The 20,458-nt window shown below is 38.1% G+C and overlaps 1 protein-coding gene across 18 annotated transcripts in view; it reads right to left on the bottom strand.

The window, feature by feature from the left end:
• Nucleotides 1-428: 428 nt before the first annotated feature.
• The window catches only part of PLEKHA7 (pleckstrin homology domain containing A7), a 135,224-nt gene continuing 115,194 nt past the window's right edge, over nucleotides 429-20,458 (bottom strand). For 12 of the 18 annotated variants that reach the window (XM_088175642.1, XM_088175648.1, XM_088175649.1 and 9 more), the window contains 10 exons: nucleotides 16,773-16,881; nucleotides 15,682-15,935; nucleotides 15,142-15,330; nucleotides 14,754-14,862; nucleotides 13,848-13,927; nucleotides 13,245-13,445; nucleotides 10,010-10,162; nucleotides 7,388-7,521; nucleotides 6,420-6,562; nucleotides 429-1,979 (listed from right to left, as the gene is read on the bottom strand). In XM_088175642.1, coding sequence (XP_088031768.1) covers nucleotides 1,957-1,979; nucleotides 6,420-6,562; nucleotides 7,388-7,521; nucleotides 10,010-10,162; nucleotides 13,245-13,445; nucleotides 13,848-13,927; nucleotides 14,754-14,862; nucleotides 15,142-15,330; nucleotides 15,682-15,935; nucleotides 16,773-16,881 — 1,395 coding nt within the window. In that variant the 3' untranslated portion in view covers nucleotides 429-1,956. The other 6 variants (XM_088175643.1, XM_014876280.2, XM_088175657.1 and 3 more) reach the window with 4 other exon arrangements.

Raw genomic sequence — 20,458 nt, 5'->3', positions numbered from 1 at the left:
GCACTGAGCCACAGAAACGCTTTTAATTGGTTTTTTTGGTTTTTTTTTTCAGAAGAATTCAACGTTTCCAGTGCTCTCCATCAGCCTGGTGTGTTTTGAGGGAGCTGCTGGAAATGCTAACACTGAGCTGCAGCTTTGCCAGTGCCCACCTTCCCCACAGCCAACACCCCACTCTCACTATTCCAAAATAAAGACAGATTTCATTAAATGCCTCGAGAACATTTCTTAAAACAAAACAACTTAGAACAATCATCATCATCAAAATGTAGAATTGGTGTAGAGAGAGCCTGATTCAAATCCCAGTAAAACGAGTGCAAAACTGGGGAACCTCAATGGGATTTAAACCAAAGAATAACAAAATGTGATAAAAGCACATTTCCAACCAGCTGGACACTGATAAGAGAGCAGACAAGACAGAGACAACAGGAGGCAGTCATGTTAATATTTTAATCTGTACATATACCATTTTCCAAACTGTTACATTTTATTTAAATTAATGTTTTCTTGCAAAATATTCATTTATGCTTTCAAAACTTTTTTTTTTTTTATAAAGGCAAAAAATAAATCATTATTTTGGCAAAAGGTTTTGAAGTTGATACTGGCAGTATTGAGGTAAAATAGATTGCATTAGCTAAATATATACTTTTCAGAATATTTCTGAGTATAGTGTTAATATAATATGATTTGTCTTAAGTCTGAAACACCAAAGTCAATTCCAAGGGGTTTTTAGCTACTACTTGAATACAGGGAATAAACAAGTTAGTGGTTTCACAAAATACTGCAGAAGTGTTTCTCAGTTATTTCTCATCCAGAGCTGAACTACTAATTATGTAAAATTGGAAATTTCTTACATGTCTTGCATTCAATGCAGACACAGGGTTTTTTAAAGCATAGTTGCAGCAATTCATTTAATCTTATTTTCTCCTTATTTTAACCACCTCACCCTTTGCCCTATGCCTAAGTAGAGCACAGAATTTCAAAGTTTGGCAAAGATAAGCACCAGGTGAACATATATATGAAATTAGCAGGTGCCACATTCCATTAGTTTTGCTGTTTCCAGGATAAATATTAGTCAGTATGTCATATTGTAATGTCTATTAAAAAAAAATCAGAAGAAAAATATGTATTTACTAGCCAAATGACACAATATAATTTTTTTATTGCTTACTTCACGTATTTTAATTAAAAATCATCTTCTTTCACATTTCAACTTTGAAAAAAATAAAATAAAATTTGTTAGCTGTTTGTTATAGAGGGGGCAGCACTACTGTCAAGGGCAACCTAAGAAACTGTGGATTGATACCAGCAAGTTAATCATCTGGGATCAGAAAAAATGGGAATTAAAACTGGCTTTTGTTATGGCTTTCTTGGGAAATTTCAGCTATACACTAATAGGTAGAAATTCAAGCTAACAGCTCTCACAATGGATTATTTAGTGGGCAAAAGAGTGGGTGATTAACTCTACAAAAATATTCAATCTGAAACACCCTTTCACCAAGCCTGTCACCCGTGTTAGCTCTATCCATACCCCACGAATGTGCTTCTAGGTTTGTTCAAATTTGGGGTTTTTTTTCACAAAATTTTGCAATGTGCATCTGAGCCTGAGGGGGAAGTAACAGCATCCTTAAGTATCAATGCAAGAAGTGTCTTTTTTAAATGAATTCAGCCCTTGATTTTTTTTTAAAAAATCTAGAATACATTGTTCTAAAAATACATTGTCAGTATTTTACAGAGCTTATTAAAAGTGCCGTTTATTCGTATAAAAACTGTGAACTAAACTGAAGTAAATAAAAAAAAAAATCTGCAGTTCTCTTCATTTTTCATAGAAAATCCCCCTGTCATTCTCTGAATGTCTTTCCAGAAGGAGGGGCCATCAGCCAGCGAGGATCTCCACAGAAAGCTGGAGAAAAATCTCCTCTGCAGCGTCCCAAAGCAGCTTTTGCCTCGAGTCCCACGTCAGTGCTCACTCACTGCTTTGGCTGGTGTGAGGGAAAAGAAAACATGGTTAAATATTGAAGGGAGTCAAGCAGTGCCAAGCAGTAAGAAATTGCTGGAAAGTTGTTTTGTTGTTTTTTTTTTTTTTTTAAGCTTTTTGCAGTTTGACAGAAGGAACGATTATCTGACGATGCCACGGATGCTGAAGCTCCTGTGTCCCCAGCACATCACAACTACTTTATTTTTCTGAAGGAAATGTAGCTTTATATAAATCTGTGTATCTATGTGTATATATTTGTACAGACACGTGCTGGACATGTTTTGAAGTCAGTCTGCAATCACAGAAAGGTTGGGGTAGGAAGGGACCTGGGAAGGTCACCCCTGCCCCCTGCTCCAGTCTCTGGCACTGTTCAATTATTGGAGTTACTCAAATATCCCTCTTGCATCTCTGCTTTATGTTCGTGCTCCATTTCAGGCAATAAAATTGAGCCAAAGGAAATCAGAAAGGTAAGAGTGATATAAAAGGAAAATAGGGATGCACAGCAAGTGTCTTAACTAGGGCCACACTTAGCAGCTGCACGGAGTATTTACACCTTTTCCTACTTCCAATTTCAAAGAGGGAAAACTCTGCAAACCCTACCGAGGAGAGACACAAATGCAGATGCTTCTTTGCAAGGACAACCAGAGACAAAACCAACCTTCTGTTAACATGATCCAACGAAAGGCACGATCCAAGTCAAACACAACATTGCAGGATAAATCACACAGGGCCAAATTTTCAGCTCACCTCAGCTAAGCCAGCTGTGTGTAGGATCCCAGCCCGCAAAGGAAGCCCCTGCTTGGACAGGGGTGCACTCTGGATTCTGTCTCTGTGTGCCCTGAGCAGCCACCAGAGCAGAGCAGGCTGCTGGAAACCTGGCCCCTGTCACCCAGGTGCCTCCTCCCTCCACCACAGCAGCAAGCCCCTCACCTGCACAGCACTCATCTCAAGGTCTCATCAGCCCACGTGTTAGCTCATTAGAAGCAACATTTGCAAGGATGAAAGGCTTCTGAAGAAGGAGCTGCATGCTTTCATTGGGATCTCATTTCGGTTTAGTAAAGGAGTTAAAATTTAGCAAGCCACAGCACAGGCACGGTGGCAAATCAGACATGCTGAGAGCAGTTAGTTCTTACTTGGAAGGTGTTTAAACAAATGTGTAGTGAAATCCATTGCTTAAGGGGGAGGGAGGTGGCTGTGGTACAGAAGGTGAGGGTGCTTTGGGTGCACAGGTCACCTGCTGAGCTAGAAGGGATCACACACAGGAATTAGGCTGCACAATCAAACATTGACATCACAAACCCAAACTCCTCCATCTCCGACCACATGAGCCCTGACCAGCAGTGGAGGAGGTGCTACACTGTTGTAGTCAGGTGGAAATGAGGCAAACCACATTTTACCTGCTGCTTTTTCCTACTCCTTGCATCAATTAAACAAATAAAGATTCCTAATTAGATGAGAATACGGACAACCTGTCTTGAGATGAAATTTCCCTGGGACATTATGAAGGCACACAACACTGACATACTCTCATCAGCTCTGCTTTTAAAGCTTTTGAAGCTCTGGACCAGCACCCATGTTTGCTAATTTGATTTCCAGACTTCACTGAGGCTGTATAGGTCTTCAACATTTCCTTTGTTATGTGCCAGTGAGCAGAAACCAAAATATTATATAGAAAAATAATGTTTACCAAATTACATATAACATTTTGCTTAGGGCAGTGCATACAGTAAATATTTTCATATCTCAGCTCGAAAATACAGGATAAAGAATACCATGATTAAAACTATCCTTGTTTATAAACCAGAGTAATGGGATAGTATTAGAAGACAATAATCATAGAATTGAAGAAATTGAAACTTGATCTAAAATTCTGCTTTTACATTTTGGAGGGCCAAAGCACAAAACAAAGGAAACGACTTCTTAATACTCTTGTGTTTGACTTTTATCTTCCAGATTCTTGGCATGATTTCCATTTAAAAGGTTGATTTCTTATTAGGAACAGAGTAAACACTAAAATGCTAAGATTAGATAAATGTACAACCTATCCTAAAAGATTTATATCAGCATAGTATCCTAACAAAACTGAAAAATGGGCAAAGTTAAGCTTCAGAGTCTTTTTCATAAACAAATCTCTGTAAAACAATCTACATAATTAGTTTGGGATTTTCAGCTGTGATCTGCTTCATCATCAAGGAGCAAATGATAACCCATACTTCAAAAATCAAAGTACAAAAATAAGAACATGAAGGAATCTGTAATATGAGACTAAATGAGAATAAAATCAGCTGTGCAAAGTGTCAAATGCTTTTCTTTTTAATCACCTTACATCATCAGAAACTGGCCATAACTAAAAAACCTGAACTCTTTTCTGGTTTGTAGATTTTCTATTAAAACCAAACCACTCTGGCTTTTTTTTTTTTTTTTTAAAGAATTCCATGAAAGATGTTTGCTTTTAAAGGAGGAAGAAATAATTGAAATCAAAGCAAGACCTGTTTCAATGAGTGAGCTTCTGAGGTACAAGCGTGGCAACAAAAGCTGTGCACAAACATAAAAGTTTGGAATTCCTTAAAAACTTTGGTCTTTGGCTACTGTGTTAGGGTTTCTTCAAGTGTCTGAAAGACAAAAGCAGCAGCTGCTATGCTTCACAAAGAAAATGAGACTAAAACTTATCTCACAACTGCCTGCAAATTTTCTGAAGCAGCACTTAAACATTTCAGTGCCAATACACACTTTAATTCCCTCCTCGAGGAACACTAAAGAATTAAGATTTTTGTGGTTCCATTTATCTAAAAAAATTTGATGGCTTACACTTTTGAGATAATCAAATATAAAAAATTAAAATATATAAATAAAAAACCTATAGTAATGAAATATATACTGAATTCACTACACAACATTTAAAAAAAATAAACCTATTTAAGTAGTGTACAGTTGCTACAAGTTCAGGCACACCCAGAAATAATTTAACTGGCCCCAAGGAGACCTTTGAGTAGGACAGGCACTCTGCTCTTGTACTGACACACAAGAATAATTTCAAGGATTGGCTGTGCTCATCTGGGCTGCTCTGAGCCCAGATGTGTGATCTGTTCCCAGCAGAAGTTAGAACTCAAATGGCAAAATGCTCCACTGGCTCACACATCATCAAAAAAATTCCCTTTGCACAAGCAAAGGATGGGAAGTACCTGTTCACAAGGTTCTGGCCACTAGAACTGGGACCAAAGCACCTGAGGAAAAGCCCTGTTGGAAAAACAGGTTTTTCCCTGTTGGAAAAACCCACTGATGGCCTGAAGGGCCACAAGGTTATTCCTGAAATGCCCCCATGATTTTTACACTTCTGCCCTTCTGTTTGTTTGATTCAGGCCTCCTCAGTGAATCTTTTTATCCCTGCCAGTCAGTTAAATCACCCACAGAAAAAAAAAAAACAAAACTCTCTGAAGACTCAAGATTCGTGTCTTGGCAATGAATTCCCTGCCCTCAAAATGCCATTCCCCTCAGGTCCAGCTGCCACTGCACCCCTGAGTGTGCAGCCACATTCACTCAGCACTGCAGATGCCCCTCATGCATTTTCCCAGACTGGAATCATCTGTCTCTAATGGGAGAAGGGCTTGAGGGCTGCTGTGGCAAGAGCCATAAGTTTAAAGTGACAACCTGGGATGAGAAATGGGCATATTTTTTCTCCATCACACTTGAAGTTTCCATTATTTCCATTCTCCACTGGAACAGTGAGTGGTGCCAGTTATAAATGGCCAGTCAGACACTTGGGGAAATCCTGCTGCACAGATTACTGTGTGATACAAATCTCCTGACACTTCTTACTTGATTTCAACTATAAAGCAATCAAGAGTGAAATTATCACTTTTAGCGACATATTGCAAAGGATCTATTAATTTCCAGGCATCAAGGAGAATTCCTGCACAGCTGTCTTGCTCTGACCTCTCATCCTGGTCACCAGACAGAAACATCCCCATTTTCCAAGGTCTTTTCCAGCCTGTTGTCACACAGCTCAAGCTGAAAATGATTGTAGCCCCATCTCAATCACCAGACCAGTGAATTTTTCCTCTTAAAAAACAATTTAAATCCTCTTTCCTTGATTTTTTTTTTTTGAAGCCACAGATCAATTTACTTTTATAGAATGAATATAGAAAGATTTGATTTAATATAATTAAGAGAGAATTACAATGTTAATATTTAGCACTATTAGCTAGAGCAAGTTTCCAAATTCTGAACTTATTGATCATACTATTTATCTTTCTCCTGTCCACTGGAGGCCAAATACTCAATGTAAATCATGAACCCCTCTCCAATTGTTACCTACACACACTTTTCACTATTTTGAATACGAATGACTAAAACTTTCTCTTATGCCAAGAGTTCAGCAACAGCCCCACACAACTTGAGAAGCTGGTAAGGAATAGCTGTTATTTTGTAAATAACTAAGCATTACCTGCTACCTCCTTGCTCCTCTGAGAGGCTTCAGAAGCCAGAGCATATGAAATGGTAATGATGCGTTCCTGCTCCTGCAGCTGGGAATCTAAATCAATCGAGTTGTGTTTGTCCTGGGCAACAGCAGGCTGCAGATTGTGCATACTGAGGGGGAAAGCAAAAAAAACAACATTAACATGTGCAAACATAAAGAATCCACCATGCACATAAGAACGAGCTTGGATTCACACAGCAGTTTTCAGATCTCATCTATCGAGCTCTGTATTTTATTGCTCTTCTTTACAAGAGGGTTGATGTTGTATGCAAATGGCCAGAGCACACAAGGAAAAACGACACAGCCACCACACATTCTGTCACAATTTCTGCATGGCCTTAAGAACATCTGAAAGACCTTTTTTTAGAAATCTGCTTAAAGGAAAGCACTACCAAAGTGCCATTTATTTGAAGCTGCATGCAAAATTCCTTGCTAGTGCTCAGAGGAAAAGGAAAAACCTGGTGGTCCTCACCCCTTGCAAAGAGAGAGCAGGTACCTGACATATCCAGTTCTGGAAATTGAATGTTTCAGCTGACTCTCTGTTAGCTGTAAGCAGCCAAAAGTGTTGTTTCACAACTCCAGCTCCCTGGCCACAACAAAACCTTGCTCCCATGCTGACTTTTCTTCTGCTTTTGGCCAGACTTCTGCCTTTCCCTCCTGCTCACTCCCATCTACAAGTTGTTTGGTAAGGACTCACTACTGATTTAGGATTCTCTAAACAAGAAAATGGACATATACAAAATTCATCATTGTGTCTTCTACCTTGTTTTACAAAGCATCTCTAAGTATACCACGGACATTCTGAGTGTATTTTCTCAAACCTACAAGTTACACTCAGGTAACAGAAACCAAGATCGTTGTATGATGTTAATTCTCAATGTTTAACACGAGCCCCTGTGTAAGATTTGGGGAAATAAAAAAACCTTAAAACAAACCTTGATTTAGTCAAAATATTCTTTATCTTTTCTGCCTTACGCTGCCTTGCTGCCAGCTCTTCTGTGGAAAGAGGCTCCTCTGGCTCCAGCTCAACATAACGTTCTGGAATTACAACCTTCTCGGGTTTTGACAACTGTAGAAAGAAAGCAAGCATCGAGTTTTCAGCAACAAAGACTTGAAAGAAATGGAGATAAATCCTCCTCAATGGGAGAACACAGGGAGAGAATAAAGCATGGATTTTCACAGTCAGTACATGTACCTGATGTTAAACACTTCTGGATATCTAGCTGATGCCCTTTCTACAGTGCTCCCTCTGATTCTTTTTTACTTCAGAAGACAGATTGAACAAACATTTAAAGGGATTATAGAAGAAATCAGAATCAGCAGAAAACCTTTCTTCAGCTCAGGCTCAGAGCCCAAGGCAGGGCTCTGCCTAAAGCTCTCAGAGTAGAAAGAACAACCACTCTGAGACTGGGCTGGCAAACCTGAGACATCAGTGTCAGGATATTTGTGTCAGGCCAGCCAGAGCTTCCCACTTCTGAAAGGAAATATCACTGAAGCTTTTAACCACTCTTTTGAGACTGGATAATCTTCTGTGAGCAGCAGAAAGGGAAGAAAAGGCAGACAGAAATACACTACACCGTGTGATTGTAACAATGCATTGCATGAATTAATTCTGTGGACTGAAAATTTTCATATCATTGCACAAAAGCTGGAAACATTTTTTTAGGATAAACAAATTTTTAGGATAAATTACTATGTGGGAAATTTTCACTCCACCCAATGAAAATACAGTTTATAAACTCTGAAAATAAATTCTTATCATACAGAATAGACTGCTTTTGAAAACAAAAACAGAGGATGCGTGAATAAATGGAAATTAAGTTAAGGAGAAGTATTTTTTTCTTCTTATTATTGGAATTTTGTTAAAACATTCATGAGACAATGAGTTTTCAAAATTTAAAGTTTTCAATGAAAATAATCCTAAGTTTTTTCACCACTGACCTTGGTTCACTCTAATTCAATGGATTATGCAAAGTGGCCTGACCTAACCCTCAGTGCTCAGGCTGAGAAATTCACAGCAAATCTCATGCCAAGAGCACACATTGGCACACTCAACCCTGTTCAAATCACAGCCTCAGGTTTTTATGCTTCCTTCTCAGGAAACCCAAAGTCAATGCATCCAGGAAAAATCCTCATTTTTCCACTACACTTCCCTTCTTTTGAATCCAACTCCTCTCTGGAGGTCTAGATATAGACATAGATACTTTTTTTTTTTTTAAATGTGTATCTCTATTTCCATACTGTCTCTAGCCAACATTAGCTCATCACTTTCAGAACAACAAACCCATTAATCATCACAACAGCAGATGGATTTCCTCAAAGACACAACTGAGTGCGTTTCCTTCTGAGTTACCTCAAACACACAAGTGCCTGCCAGGTGAAGAGAATGGCCAGTGAAATGGAAAATGACAACAAGGCCAGGCTGGATGGAGCTGGGGCTCAGTGGAAGGGGTCCCTGCCCATGGCAGAGGGCTGGAATTGGATGATCTTTAAGGTCCCCTCCAACACAAATCTATGATTCTAACCTGGGTAAACTGAGAAAACTTTTACACTCAGTGCTTCAGACCTACTTCAGTTACTCTGAAGCAGGACAGAAGTGCCTGTGAGCAAAAACATCTCCTACCCAAGGCTTAAAGGAAGAACAAAGTGATTCCCACGGCCCCAGAGGCCTTCTGGAAAAGAAAAACTCATAGCAGAGTGCAAAAAAGAAAGGCAGAAGAAGTTCCTTTCTCTTTCTGAAGTTTGCAGAAGCCCTGTGTTTTCTGTAAAAGTTTTACAGCTGAAAGAAACATTCATTCATAGAGCCCAACAGACAGCTCACAGAGCAAACCATTTACAAACCCCTGTGTCTGCAAAATGAAACTCTGCCAACAGCGTTCAGAAGAGTACAGGTGCTCATTAATCTAATTATCATGAATGTTTTGACTGGTCTGCCATCTCCCATGGCATTTAAGCCAGCACAAGGTGCCCCCTTCTTCCCACTTGCTGTGTTCTCTCCTTCCCACCAGATGGCTCAATCGCATTTCAAAATGACATTTCCTGGATGCTGGGGCTGAGAAAAGACCCAGAACACCGACCAAGCCATTCCAAAAGCCGACAGAAATGCGTTTTCTGTTCAAACTCCAAAGCAAGCACTGCCTCCTCTTCTCTGTCGTCATTTGCCAGCCAACATGAGAAGCACTAAGGGAGCTCTGGGGAACGACGTTTCCCTTCATTCCTGTTTCTCATTTTTAAATACTCATCATGTTGTCTTCTCGTCTTTTTTTCCCAATTTATAGAACTTTTCCTGACTTAATTTCTCTTCCCTTTATAAAGCCTAAGATGTATATTTCAAAGAGTAGAGCCAACTTTTCAATTTTTTCTTTCTAATAAAACACAATACAAACACAAACCTTACAAAGATGCCAGGTCATGAATTTTCAGTACCCAAAAAGACTCCTTTTAGTTTAAACTTCCAGCTAACTTTTGAAAGAAAAGATGAGAATTCACTGCCTAAAACTTAGAAAGGTTAATATTGAAGAAACAGAGAATAGAAGGCAAAAGATTGTGAGTGTTACCTCTCTGCTGATATCTAAATCATAGTCTTGAGGCTCCAGGTCTGTCTCTGTCACTGCTACTGGCTGAACTTTTAACCATTCATTTTCATCCTTGTCTTCTCCACGAATTGCCCTCTCAAGTAACTGCAAATCAAATTCTTGCTCTCGTTTCCACTGGTAATAGATACAAAACAATTAACAGCACTCAACCACAGTGCCCAGCTCACCACAAAGCAATGTACATTACTGCAAATGCTCCTCTGCTGAGACCATCAGCAGGGCAAGCATGCAAGAAAATCCAACTGCATTTCTTGGTACGTACAGGTGGGACTTTAGATCTCTAGCTATGCCGTGAGCAATTCAGGGTATTGTTCAGTTTCACGTGTTCAGCAGTATTAAATGGTAAGGAATTTATTAATCCCAATTTTCCATCTGCTGATGAAGATGGCAGTGACACTCAGAGCTGACAGAGTGGTCCCTGGCAGGGCTGTGTGGTTCTGAACCATCACACAGAAAAGCTATTTACAGTGCTGGCTGAGAATCACAACCTGAGAATTTTATATATCTTTTTAGAATAACACCTACTGTTTAAAGTTGAGAATGTTTTGTGTATTAGCGTTAATTTGTCTTGAACTAAGAAATAATTGATTTTAAGCTATTCAGACTTTACTAAAAGCAGAGTCTAGCTCCCTGAGAAAGTTCTTCCACACAGTCTTTAAAAGGTAAATATTCAGCAATATAAATCAGAATTATTAAATATTTATTGATATTTAAATTTGGCATATTTAAACTAAGCTGCATAATGTAGAGTAGCCAAAGTCACTGCACAGCAGTCCCTTCACAACTACACACAACACAGTTACCAATAAACTCACACTTAAGGACACTGCCAACACCTTTTTGTTCAAAAAATTAAGTTCAGCTGTAGCATCATTCCATCCAGGAGATCTGAGCAACTTTACCATATATGACATTAAAAGCAGTAGGGAAAAGAAGGGACAAAACCAACAAAATTATCTCCTCAAGGTTTTGAGGGCATCAACAGGACAATGTGCCACTTTTATGTTTTTTAAAAATATCTCCAGTATTTCTGGTACAAATCTTTGGCTTGTTTTGGATGAAGTCTGAACTCCATGTGAAGTCCTTAGACTTTATTATGTCACTTGCATTAATAAATCCAATTGAAACCTATTCATGCACAAGCTCTCAGAATTCACTCAGAAGAATCTTCCATGTACATTAAAAAGTTAAGTAGGTAAAAGACAATTATATCTCAAAAATTAAAATGTTACAGAATTCAACAGAGAAGAGAACATTTTCTCATCTGAGTACTCCAAACTCATTCTTCTACTCATATTCGAACCAGGCCTGATTGATATAGTATATTTTTAATACACAGGATCATTTTCAAGTTCTTGCTACATAATGGGTAAGAAAAACATCAAACCACTCTTACGAAGCAGTACTTTTATTGGCTTTGATGTTGCAACTTTTACATTAAAAAGGCATTGTATATAACAAATGAATTCATGTACTGTGATCAATACTTAAAATGTCATCCTACACTTGAGAGCTGACCAATTAAAAATTAGAATTACACATACAATGTATGTTTAAAGCAAATGTTACACACTGAGCAGCACTTCAATTATACATTTAACTGGTTGCCATTCTGGCTGCTAAATAATTGTAATGCTGTAATTAATTGTGCTATCAAACATGCTTCTGCATATCAAAGCCCTATAGGTACAAGAGATGACCTTTACAAAACACTGCTAGGGCTGAAAAATTCTATTTTAATTCTTTACAGCAAGAAAAAGACCAAGATGGCACCCAAATTTATAAAGAAAGCGTTTGCCACAAATGTTAATAATGAGTGTTATGAAAATGTTTCAATTCGACTTGTATATGTTATGTGAGTCAGAAAACATAAGAAGCTCAGATTAATTTCTTCCAATTAAAGCATGAAAGTAACAGTGGTACTGCAGCACTACAATTCTCAAACATTATGCACTGTCTTTAAAAAAATCTGTGATTGCAAAACAGAAGACAAAACAGATGAATGTCTCCAAGCAGTGCACTCGTATTTACTGTGAAAGTAAATACAAATAAGGAGCTGCAAATTAGTGCTACAGAACAGTGGGAATGAAAAGCTGAATATTATAAGGATTTTTTTTAATGCCAGCAATTGACACACATGTACTAAATGCAATTAAGCCTGGTAAAAATTGAGTAGTCCAGTTAGAAATTTTAAAGTAACTGCAAAATTCTGCAAATTAAAAACAAGCAAACAAACAAAATTAAAAAAAAAAAAAAAAAAAAGAGGCATTAGGTATGATGAGTGACAAATTTAAAAGCAAGAGATCTTGTGCAATGAATTAGGTAAAACAATGTGATCATTCTAAAGCTCTAGTGGACCAAATAAAAAAATAAATTAAAAGACCACAGCATAAGTGCAATTACAGTACAATCCTGGTTTAGCACCAAGTGAGCAACTGGGTAACTTCACCAATTAGAATTGCTTTGGTTAGTATCCAAAATGTATCATTAGAAACTTATCATCTGCACAGCATTTACTCTCAGAAAGCAACAAAAATACTTTTCTTCAGCAGCTTAAATTTGAGCCTTATTAGAATATTCTACACTTTTAGCTTTAAAGAAGAATTTGTATCAATTAAAATACATTAGCTCCTCAATAAATTCCTAATCAGCATGATTAGATTTTAAAACTTATTATCCATATATCATCTTTTTTAAAAAGAACAAACAAGCACCACCTTGGTCTGATATTACCACCTACTATCTGGCAGGCTAATTTATGAATTAAAAGGAAAAATACCCATGGTGAGAAAGAACATTCTAAAAGGCCCATTCCATTATGAAGCAGTTTTAAAACTGTACAAGCTTCTGACACTTCCTAAATACAATTCCAAGGGGGAAAAAAAAAAAAAATAAATCATGGCTCTGCAATTACCCCAATACACTGACATCTCCACTCGTCACTAACCTCTGACCAACTTACCTGCTGAACCTGCTACATTATTTACCTCACCTACAAATAAAAAAAACTACCACCTGCTCCTCATTTGATACCACGGAAATCTGATTTAATTGGAACAGAAGCATCACACACGCTCAAGTGAAAAGCGCTTGCCGGGGGTGGGGAGGGGGGGGACGGAAAAAAAAAAAAAAAAAAAAAAAGAATAAATGCAAAGATATTTTTTAGTTTAGTCCTTTTAAGGCATATCTAACATACTGAGCCGAGGTCTGCAGACACGGGCCTGATGAAAGGGCGAGATGAGACAGGCTGCCTCTCTCCCTGGCTAAGGGTCCTCTTGCGCTCCCGCACCAGCGCCTTCTGATGTCTCTTCATTCTTTCCAGCTGCTCCTCTGCACTCATCTTGCCTCTTTGGTGCTCTCCAGAGTATAAACGTTCCAAGGCACTCTTTGGTCTCTCCTGGAGAAGTCACAAGGCACACGAAACACGTGTTGTAATTAATACTTTATAAGAAGTATACGAAAAAAAAATTAAAATTAACTCCCTTCTCCTAGCTCATTACTAAATTTTATTCTATTAGCTTTGCATTTCTTTGCATATTTCAATTCTGTATTTCCTATTAGTAGCGCTGATTTTTCGTTCTAAATCTTGTTTTATAAATCTATTTGAAATGCAGTAAGTTGTTTTGTCTGTTTTCCAGTTCATTTAAGAAAGTGAAAAATTGGAGACTTGGTTAGATCACAGCTCCTGGTCCTCTCCCAGGCTACTGCAATCCCACTTCGTGCTACACAAAATATACTCTGGGCTTAACTCTTTCAAGCAGTTCAGACATTTGCTTTCAGAAGTTTATTTAAAACTTACCTTGGACCTATCCCTTCGAAGTGTTGCAAAGGATGAAATGGTAGAAGACTGGTGCAGTCTGGAAGTTGATCCAGACAAACCTTTTTAAGGAAAAAGAAAATGCCTTAACATCAAATGACAGACAAATTAAGACAAGAATCAGTTATTTTGGTTTTTTTTTTAATTGTATTATACTGTTTCTGTGGCATTCTGGTCATTATTTGAGCACACATTTTGAAGATCATAAGAGGCATGAAATTTCATTTCAGCCAAATATAATGCACTTTAGGTCTCTACTGATCAAAATTCAGAAAATCTATAATAAATTAGGAACTTATATTAAACGAGGGATAGGTTGAACTCAGCTGTACAAGAGTAAATAGACAGTACAAATAATCACATCTATTAAGAAAATAAAACCCTAACATTCACAGTTAGAAATGAAGAAATAAGAAGTGAATGGCTAAGAAATTATTTGCTTTAGGCCCAAATATCATCTCTATCCTCATCTCCCAAACAGTTACAGGACCACAGCACAGTGGGGATGGAGTGTTAGTCAGATGTAATGTCTGGGGCACTTGATTCATACACTTTATCAGCTACATTTTAATGGCAATATAGGTGCTTTTAAAATACCTGGAGCTTGCAAAAGATAGCAAAGATATGAGGAAAAATACAAGAGACATTCTAATAGCCAATTCCATGTTTTGCTATGGGGTTTTTTTTCAGCTTTATAAATTAAGTTGCTTTGCCAAAGGCTGCTTGGCTGTAACAGCACCATTAACAATGCACAAAATCTCTCTCAACTTCCACTGAGCAGTTAATCTAGAAACAGTGATGTGGTGATAAAGATCATCTCCAGGAAATCCTACACGAGAAAAGCTCCTATACAGACAGCAAGACGAACTCCATGAATTCCTGGCTTACCACGGGTAGGCAAAGTCTGGTATCCACTGTCAGGGCTAATTAAAGGGTGGCTGGGGTCGCCCCCCAGCATTGCCAGCTCTGGCTCACTCATGTATGAACGCAGCTCCACCTGCACAGACACAAACTCATCAGCTCAACTGCAATCACAGACAGCAAGCTTTACTAACCCCAAAACAAACCCTAAAACTTTGTGGGTTGCTGCATCTCTCTCTGCCATTATTATATGGCATAGATCATTATTATTATTATTATGATGTCATTATTATGTCTCTGCCATTCTACACCATGACTATTCACTAAAAGCCTGTATATTTTACAGACAACACCAATGTGTTTCATTCAAGGCTCCCATATTTTGGGGTGCAGGGGCTCAGGGGTGGGTGCTCACCCTGTAGTCTCCATTCACACACTGGCCCAGCTCCCTGTCTCTCTTTCTCTCGTCCGACTGGCGTTTGAGACCCCGCACCGAGGTGTGTCTGATGACAGTGGCTTCTCTGGGCAGCGGGGGCACAGCTGGGGGCTGATCCTCAGGGCTGTACAGCTGAGGAAGAGGAGGTCTGGGCGGTGCTTCATCTTCCTGGGAACGGGAAAGCAACAGGGATTTGGCAAAGAGCAGAAACAGTCTGGTATAAAGTGTAAAATAAAGATCAGTGCACTACGTGAATTCTCTGTGACTGCCTCAGCGTGCTCTCCTCTGTCCACACCAGAAGCTTGAGGCTTTAAAGCCCAAGCAAGACCCAAGAAATGAAGCACAAAGCATTTCCAAGGAAGGCTCTGAGTATTGATATGCTCTAAACCACTCTGTGGCCACTGTACAATCAGCTCCACATGGACGGTGCTGCTCAGCTCCAACACAAACACCCCAAGTGCCTCCCCAAATTCCACTCCTCCTGGCAGAAATAATGGAAACACTGCTGAATAAACTCACAAGAGCAGTACTCACAACCTTTGGCTTGAGCTTGACCGGTGACTGAAGGGGTGGCTCGATTTTTTTCAGCTGCTGTGCTTGGTGCTGTGTCCTGGTGTGGAAGTAGGGCTGAGGATACAGCCTGAGCTCCAGAGGGGATTTCACCGGGCTGCCCGGGGGGCTCTGCACGAACGAGCGATTGCTCTCCACACCAGCCAGGGACGCTGCTAAGGAAGGCACTGAAGGCTGAGAAAACGAAGGCACTGTTTTCCTCTCTAGGGGAGAAATAAGACCAAGACGTTTCTTGAGGATCCAGCAAGTCTTTCAGGCCGAAAATAAAACCACAGGGTTCAGTATCATCCCATAAAATCCCTGGTGGAGCACAGTGGGAGCAAAGGAAGGAAAAGCCTGGGAGTCACATGGAATCAGCCCAGGAACATCTGGCCCCATGCCACACATTCCTCAGGCTGCCTACAGATCTAGACCATCCCAGAACTGTTTTATCTCTGTATGGAAAAGATGAGGAGAGATACTTTAAATACAAAGTGAATTTCACAGTAGGCGTGAACAGCCTCTCTTAGGTCCCGTCTTTGAAAAGCAATAAAAGCCACTGCAGTGCAGAGCACACAAAAATTCCCCCAAACTCCCTGGCAGGGCTGAGGCTGCTCTGCCCACCAAACTCCTGCCTGAACAGGGAAAGGCAACTGCAGCAAGGGCAGCATCCAAGGGGAAAAAAAAAACAATAAACCCAGAGGAAAAACACAGAGAAAAACTCCTGGACAGGATCAGAACAGATACTACACTGGTAAGGGTAAGGGTGACAGAAATCCCTTCTGCAACCTGAAGAATTTCGCCCATCATTGTTATTGTTGTTCCCTGTTTTTTTATGGCTTGTTACCTTTTAGCTTCGAAAACAAACAACAAAAAAAACCTTTCTGTCACCTCAAGCAAAGAAACACCAACTTAATGTGCTCAGTCAGAGATTTCTGACACATCCAATAGCAGCATTAACTGGATTTTCTGCAGCAGAACAAACTTCCAGAGCATTTGCACAGACCCAAAGACTCAGCTGTACTGGTACATTTTTTATTTTTTCAGCATGTTCTCCTTACCTGGATTCTTTATAGAGTCTACTATGGTTTTGTAGTTTGCTTTATTTGCACTCAAGCCAGCTGTAACATCTTCAATTCTCCACAAGTCTTTCTGTATTTGTGTTTTCTCCTGTTGTTCGTAGTGAAAGGAAAAAAAAATCAATTATACCTCGGTTTTAATTTATTACAGGCCTTTCCTTCTTTTGATACCACCAAACTACTATTTCAGAACTTACATGAAAACGTAGGAGTTTAGAAATTATTTGAATAATTATTTTAAAATAAAAAGTTTTAAAAGACAAAACACCAACGAACACATCTTGTCCATAAAATTAATTAGAGCATTTTCTGACTCTTGGAACACTTCCTATAGGAGGCGAGGAAAAGGGACAAATCCATATTTTTCTAGAATATTGCTCAGATTACAAAAACATAGTTTAATGTTCTATATACAATGAGGTTTCAGAACCTTTTAATTTTAAATTTGTTCTTAAATCCTACACCTATCAAACTTAAGACTGCTAAAGCAGCCTTACAAAGCATCTTAATACATTTAGGGGAAACATTCTGTATTAGAAAAGCAAAAAAAACCCTAAACTCAGAAGTGCTGACAATTTTAATTTCTGCTTATATTTGACTTGTTAGACCTACTGACCATGGTGTATTACAGGTTAAAACAATATATTATTGCTGCTGCTCCAAAACTTGGTCTTGTCCTGCATCCTATTTGCTTTACCAAGGGTTTCCAGGGGGAAAGGAAAGGAGGAAAGAAAGAGAGAGAGAAAGAGAGAGAGAAAAGAGAGAAAAGAGAGAAAAGAGAGAAAGAGAGAAAGAGAGAAAGAAAGAAAAGAAAGAAAAGAAAGAAAAGAAAGAAAAGAAAGAAAAGAAAGAAAAGAAAGAAAAGAAAGAAAAGAAAGAAAAGAAAGAAAAGAAAGAAAAGAAAGAAAAGAAAGAAAAGAAAGAAAAGAAAGAAAAGAAAGAAAAGAAAGAAAAGAAAGAAAGAAAAGCTTTGTCTACAGACTGGACTTTGCCTCGAGCTGCATGTCCCAAAGCCATTCCAATCATCCTAAAGAGCTGCTGTCATCTAATTAATGAAAGCCTGCTAACAGCAAATTCAAAAATCAAGAATAAACGTAGTAAAACCAGTACTATTAAAGAAAGGCAAGGCAGTGAAACACTTCAGTTAAGAATTGCTTACAAACTGCTCAGGAATTCCAGAAATTCATCACTTGCCATGAGCTGCAAAATAGCTACTAATTAATCCTATAAGGCTGAGGGTGAAAGAAAACTTCAGTAAAAGCTGTTACACCTCATAGAGCTAGGGAAGGCATATAAATTGCTTTCCACTTTCTGTCTTAAATCAGGAAATATGTTCAGCCAGGTTACAGATCAGCAAACAGGGTGCCAAGAACACAAACATTTAAATGATGGAGAATGTTATTTGCCTGTAGTAAACTCACTCGATAGATTGGACATATTTTGAAAGATTGTCAGGACACAAACCATAAATTTGCACATTTCATTTCATTTTTCTGAGATTAATCATACTACAAGGAACCAAATGATGGATTTACAATAAGCAAGCCTCAGAACTGGTGAAAAAAAACCACTACATTGCACTGAAAACCCTGCTTCTGAAACCACTCAGAAAATGTTTGATTAGCAATGTGGAAAAGCCAGATCTTTTAATATTATTTCTTCCCATTACTTAAATATTGATGTGAAGAGAATATTTTAGATCTAAAATGGACCCAGGTCGGACGATAAGCAGATGAATTAATTTGGAAATTATGAAAGCCGAGATTGCTGTTTACAGAGGGGTATAAATATACTTTATTGGCAAGCATGAAAAGGTAACTTGGAGAGAAAATGTTATTTCTCTAACTTCCTTCAAACAGAAACATAATTTAGAATGACATAAAGCCAGAGAAGAAACACTTACCAACTAAAAGTTATCACTGATAAATTAACCCATCTGAGTTAAATTCAGCATGCCCAGATCCTCCCCAAGCCTTAAGCAAGAGACAATTGAAGCCACATTCTAAAATGCAAGATTTCCTCTCACCAAGCTGCTTAAACATTTAGGTTTTAACCTCTTAATTAATGCTACACAGAAACAACATCAGTGGTCTCCTACAGCAACTCGAGCCTGCAAATTTAATGTATTTTTAATAATATTCCATAAAGATTGCATTTTTTTTTTAAATACAGTGTGTATTAATTTAGTGCTATTGGAAAATGCTAGATAAACAATCTTGAGTCTACATGCCCTTGGGCAGAGATCAAAAAAATTCGAACTATTATGGGTACTTCAAGTGAGACTTACTTGAAGGAATATAGTTTTTCAGAATATTCAGTACTTTCTGAAAAAATCAGTTCCCCTTAGAATCTCTAAAATAGGTATTCAGGAACATTTTTTTAAACTGATATGTATGGATATATAAAAGTACACACACATACAACTGATAATGTGCTTATGGCTGTGTGTGCATTTATAATTAATCACTTCTGTGATATGAGATGATAATCAAACTGAATTAACATTTTTTTCTGGGCAAACCACATTCCCTTCCATATGTATTGGTGAATCCCATGCCACACACCCAGGATTTTAAGCATGTTTAATGCCTAACTGGAAATTTTATCTTAAAGTAGTCTAAAAAGGTGTATTTTGTTTAAAGGTGTAATTTGCCTTTGTTAAACTAAGTAATTTCATACAAGGATTATTTTATTCTAATATTCCCCTGGGATTTTTTCTTTAAAATATTTTCTGCAGCTGAGCTCAATTACATATTCTGACTCCAGAAACTAAAAAAATGAAAAGTAAATGAAAGTGTACTTTGAAGACTGATGCAATCAAAAAAGGTTTTACAACTCTTGCATTGATACAAAATATTTATTCATTAGTAGTGAAAATAAACAGGCTTCAAATTATATCTGATCAGATATTTACTGCAAACAAACAAGCTAAAAATTTTAACTAGTGACCTCTTTAAGTCCAGGATATTTGGAAAAGTAGACTAAGATTTAAGAAAAATGTATACATTAACTGTGCTCCTTGTGTTCTGTTCACATAAAAGAAAAATAATCCAATATTCCCTGAGAATAAAGTCACCAGCTGTAAGCAGGTGTGTAGAAATAATCTGGTATTCCACATTCATTTCAGCAAAGAAAATAACCAAGCTTCAAACAAAGCTTCTTTTTAAAATTTGAAACTGAACAGTTGATTTTAAACTGAGCTGCCTTTCAATTACTGATGGCTGTTAAACACTTATTCCACTTCACAAAACAATCTGCAGAGATAAATTTTCCATAAATAGAAGAACATGACGAAGAACAAGTAATGACAAGAACAACCAGTGACTGATGCTCTTAAAAACGGATAAAGAAGCCAACAATGTCAGATCAAATAAATGGAAGACTAAGAAGTCCTGCACAGTCTTATAAATTAAATACGTTATCAATGTCAAGATGTCAGCATGTAATAAAAACGTAATAAAATGATGACAAATTTGCATAGACAACTTATGAGAAACTATGGCACTACTGCATGTGCTGCAAGACAATACAGTGTTTTTTTGGTTTTTTTCACTGCACAGCCACGCTGCTACAGTGCCTGAACTCTGCAAAATAAATTACAGGACAGCTGAACACACTGCAAGAACGGCAGAGAAAATTCCTCTTGTGAGATGGTAACTTGGAGTATG

The sequence above is a fragment of the Sturnus vulgaris genome, chromosome 18 (assembly GCF_052056855.1).
Source record: "Sturnus vulgaris isolate bStuVul1 chromosome 18, bStuVul1.hap1, whole genome shotgun sequence".
NCBI lineage: Eukaryota > Metazoa > Chordata > Aves > Passeriformes > Sturnidae > Sturnus > Sturnus vulgaris.
Note: the sequence above shows the minus strand (reverse complement) of the source record. Positions and strands in the feature narration are given on the sequence as shown.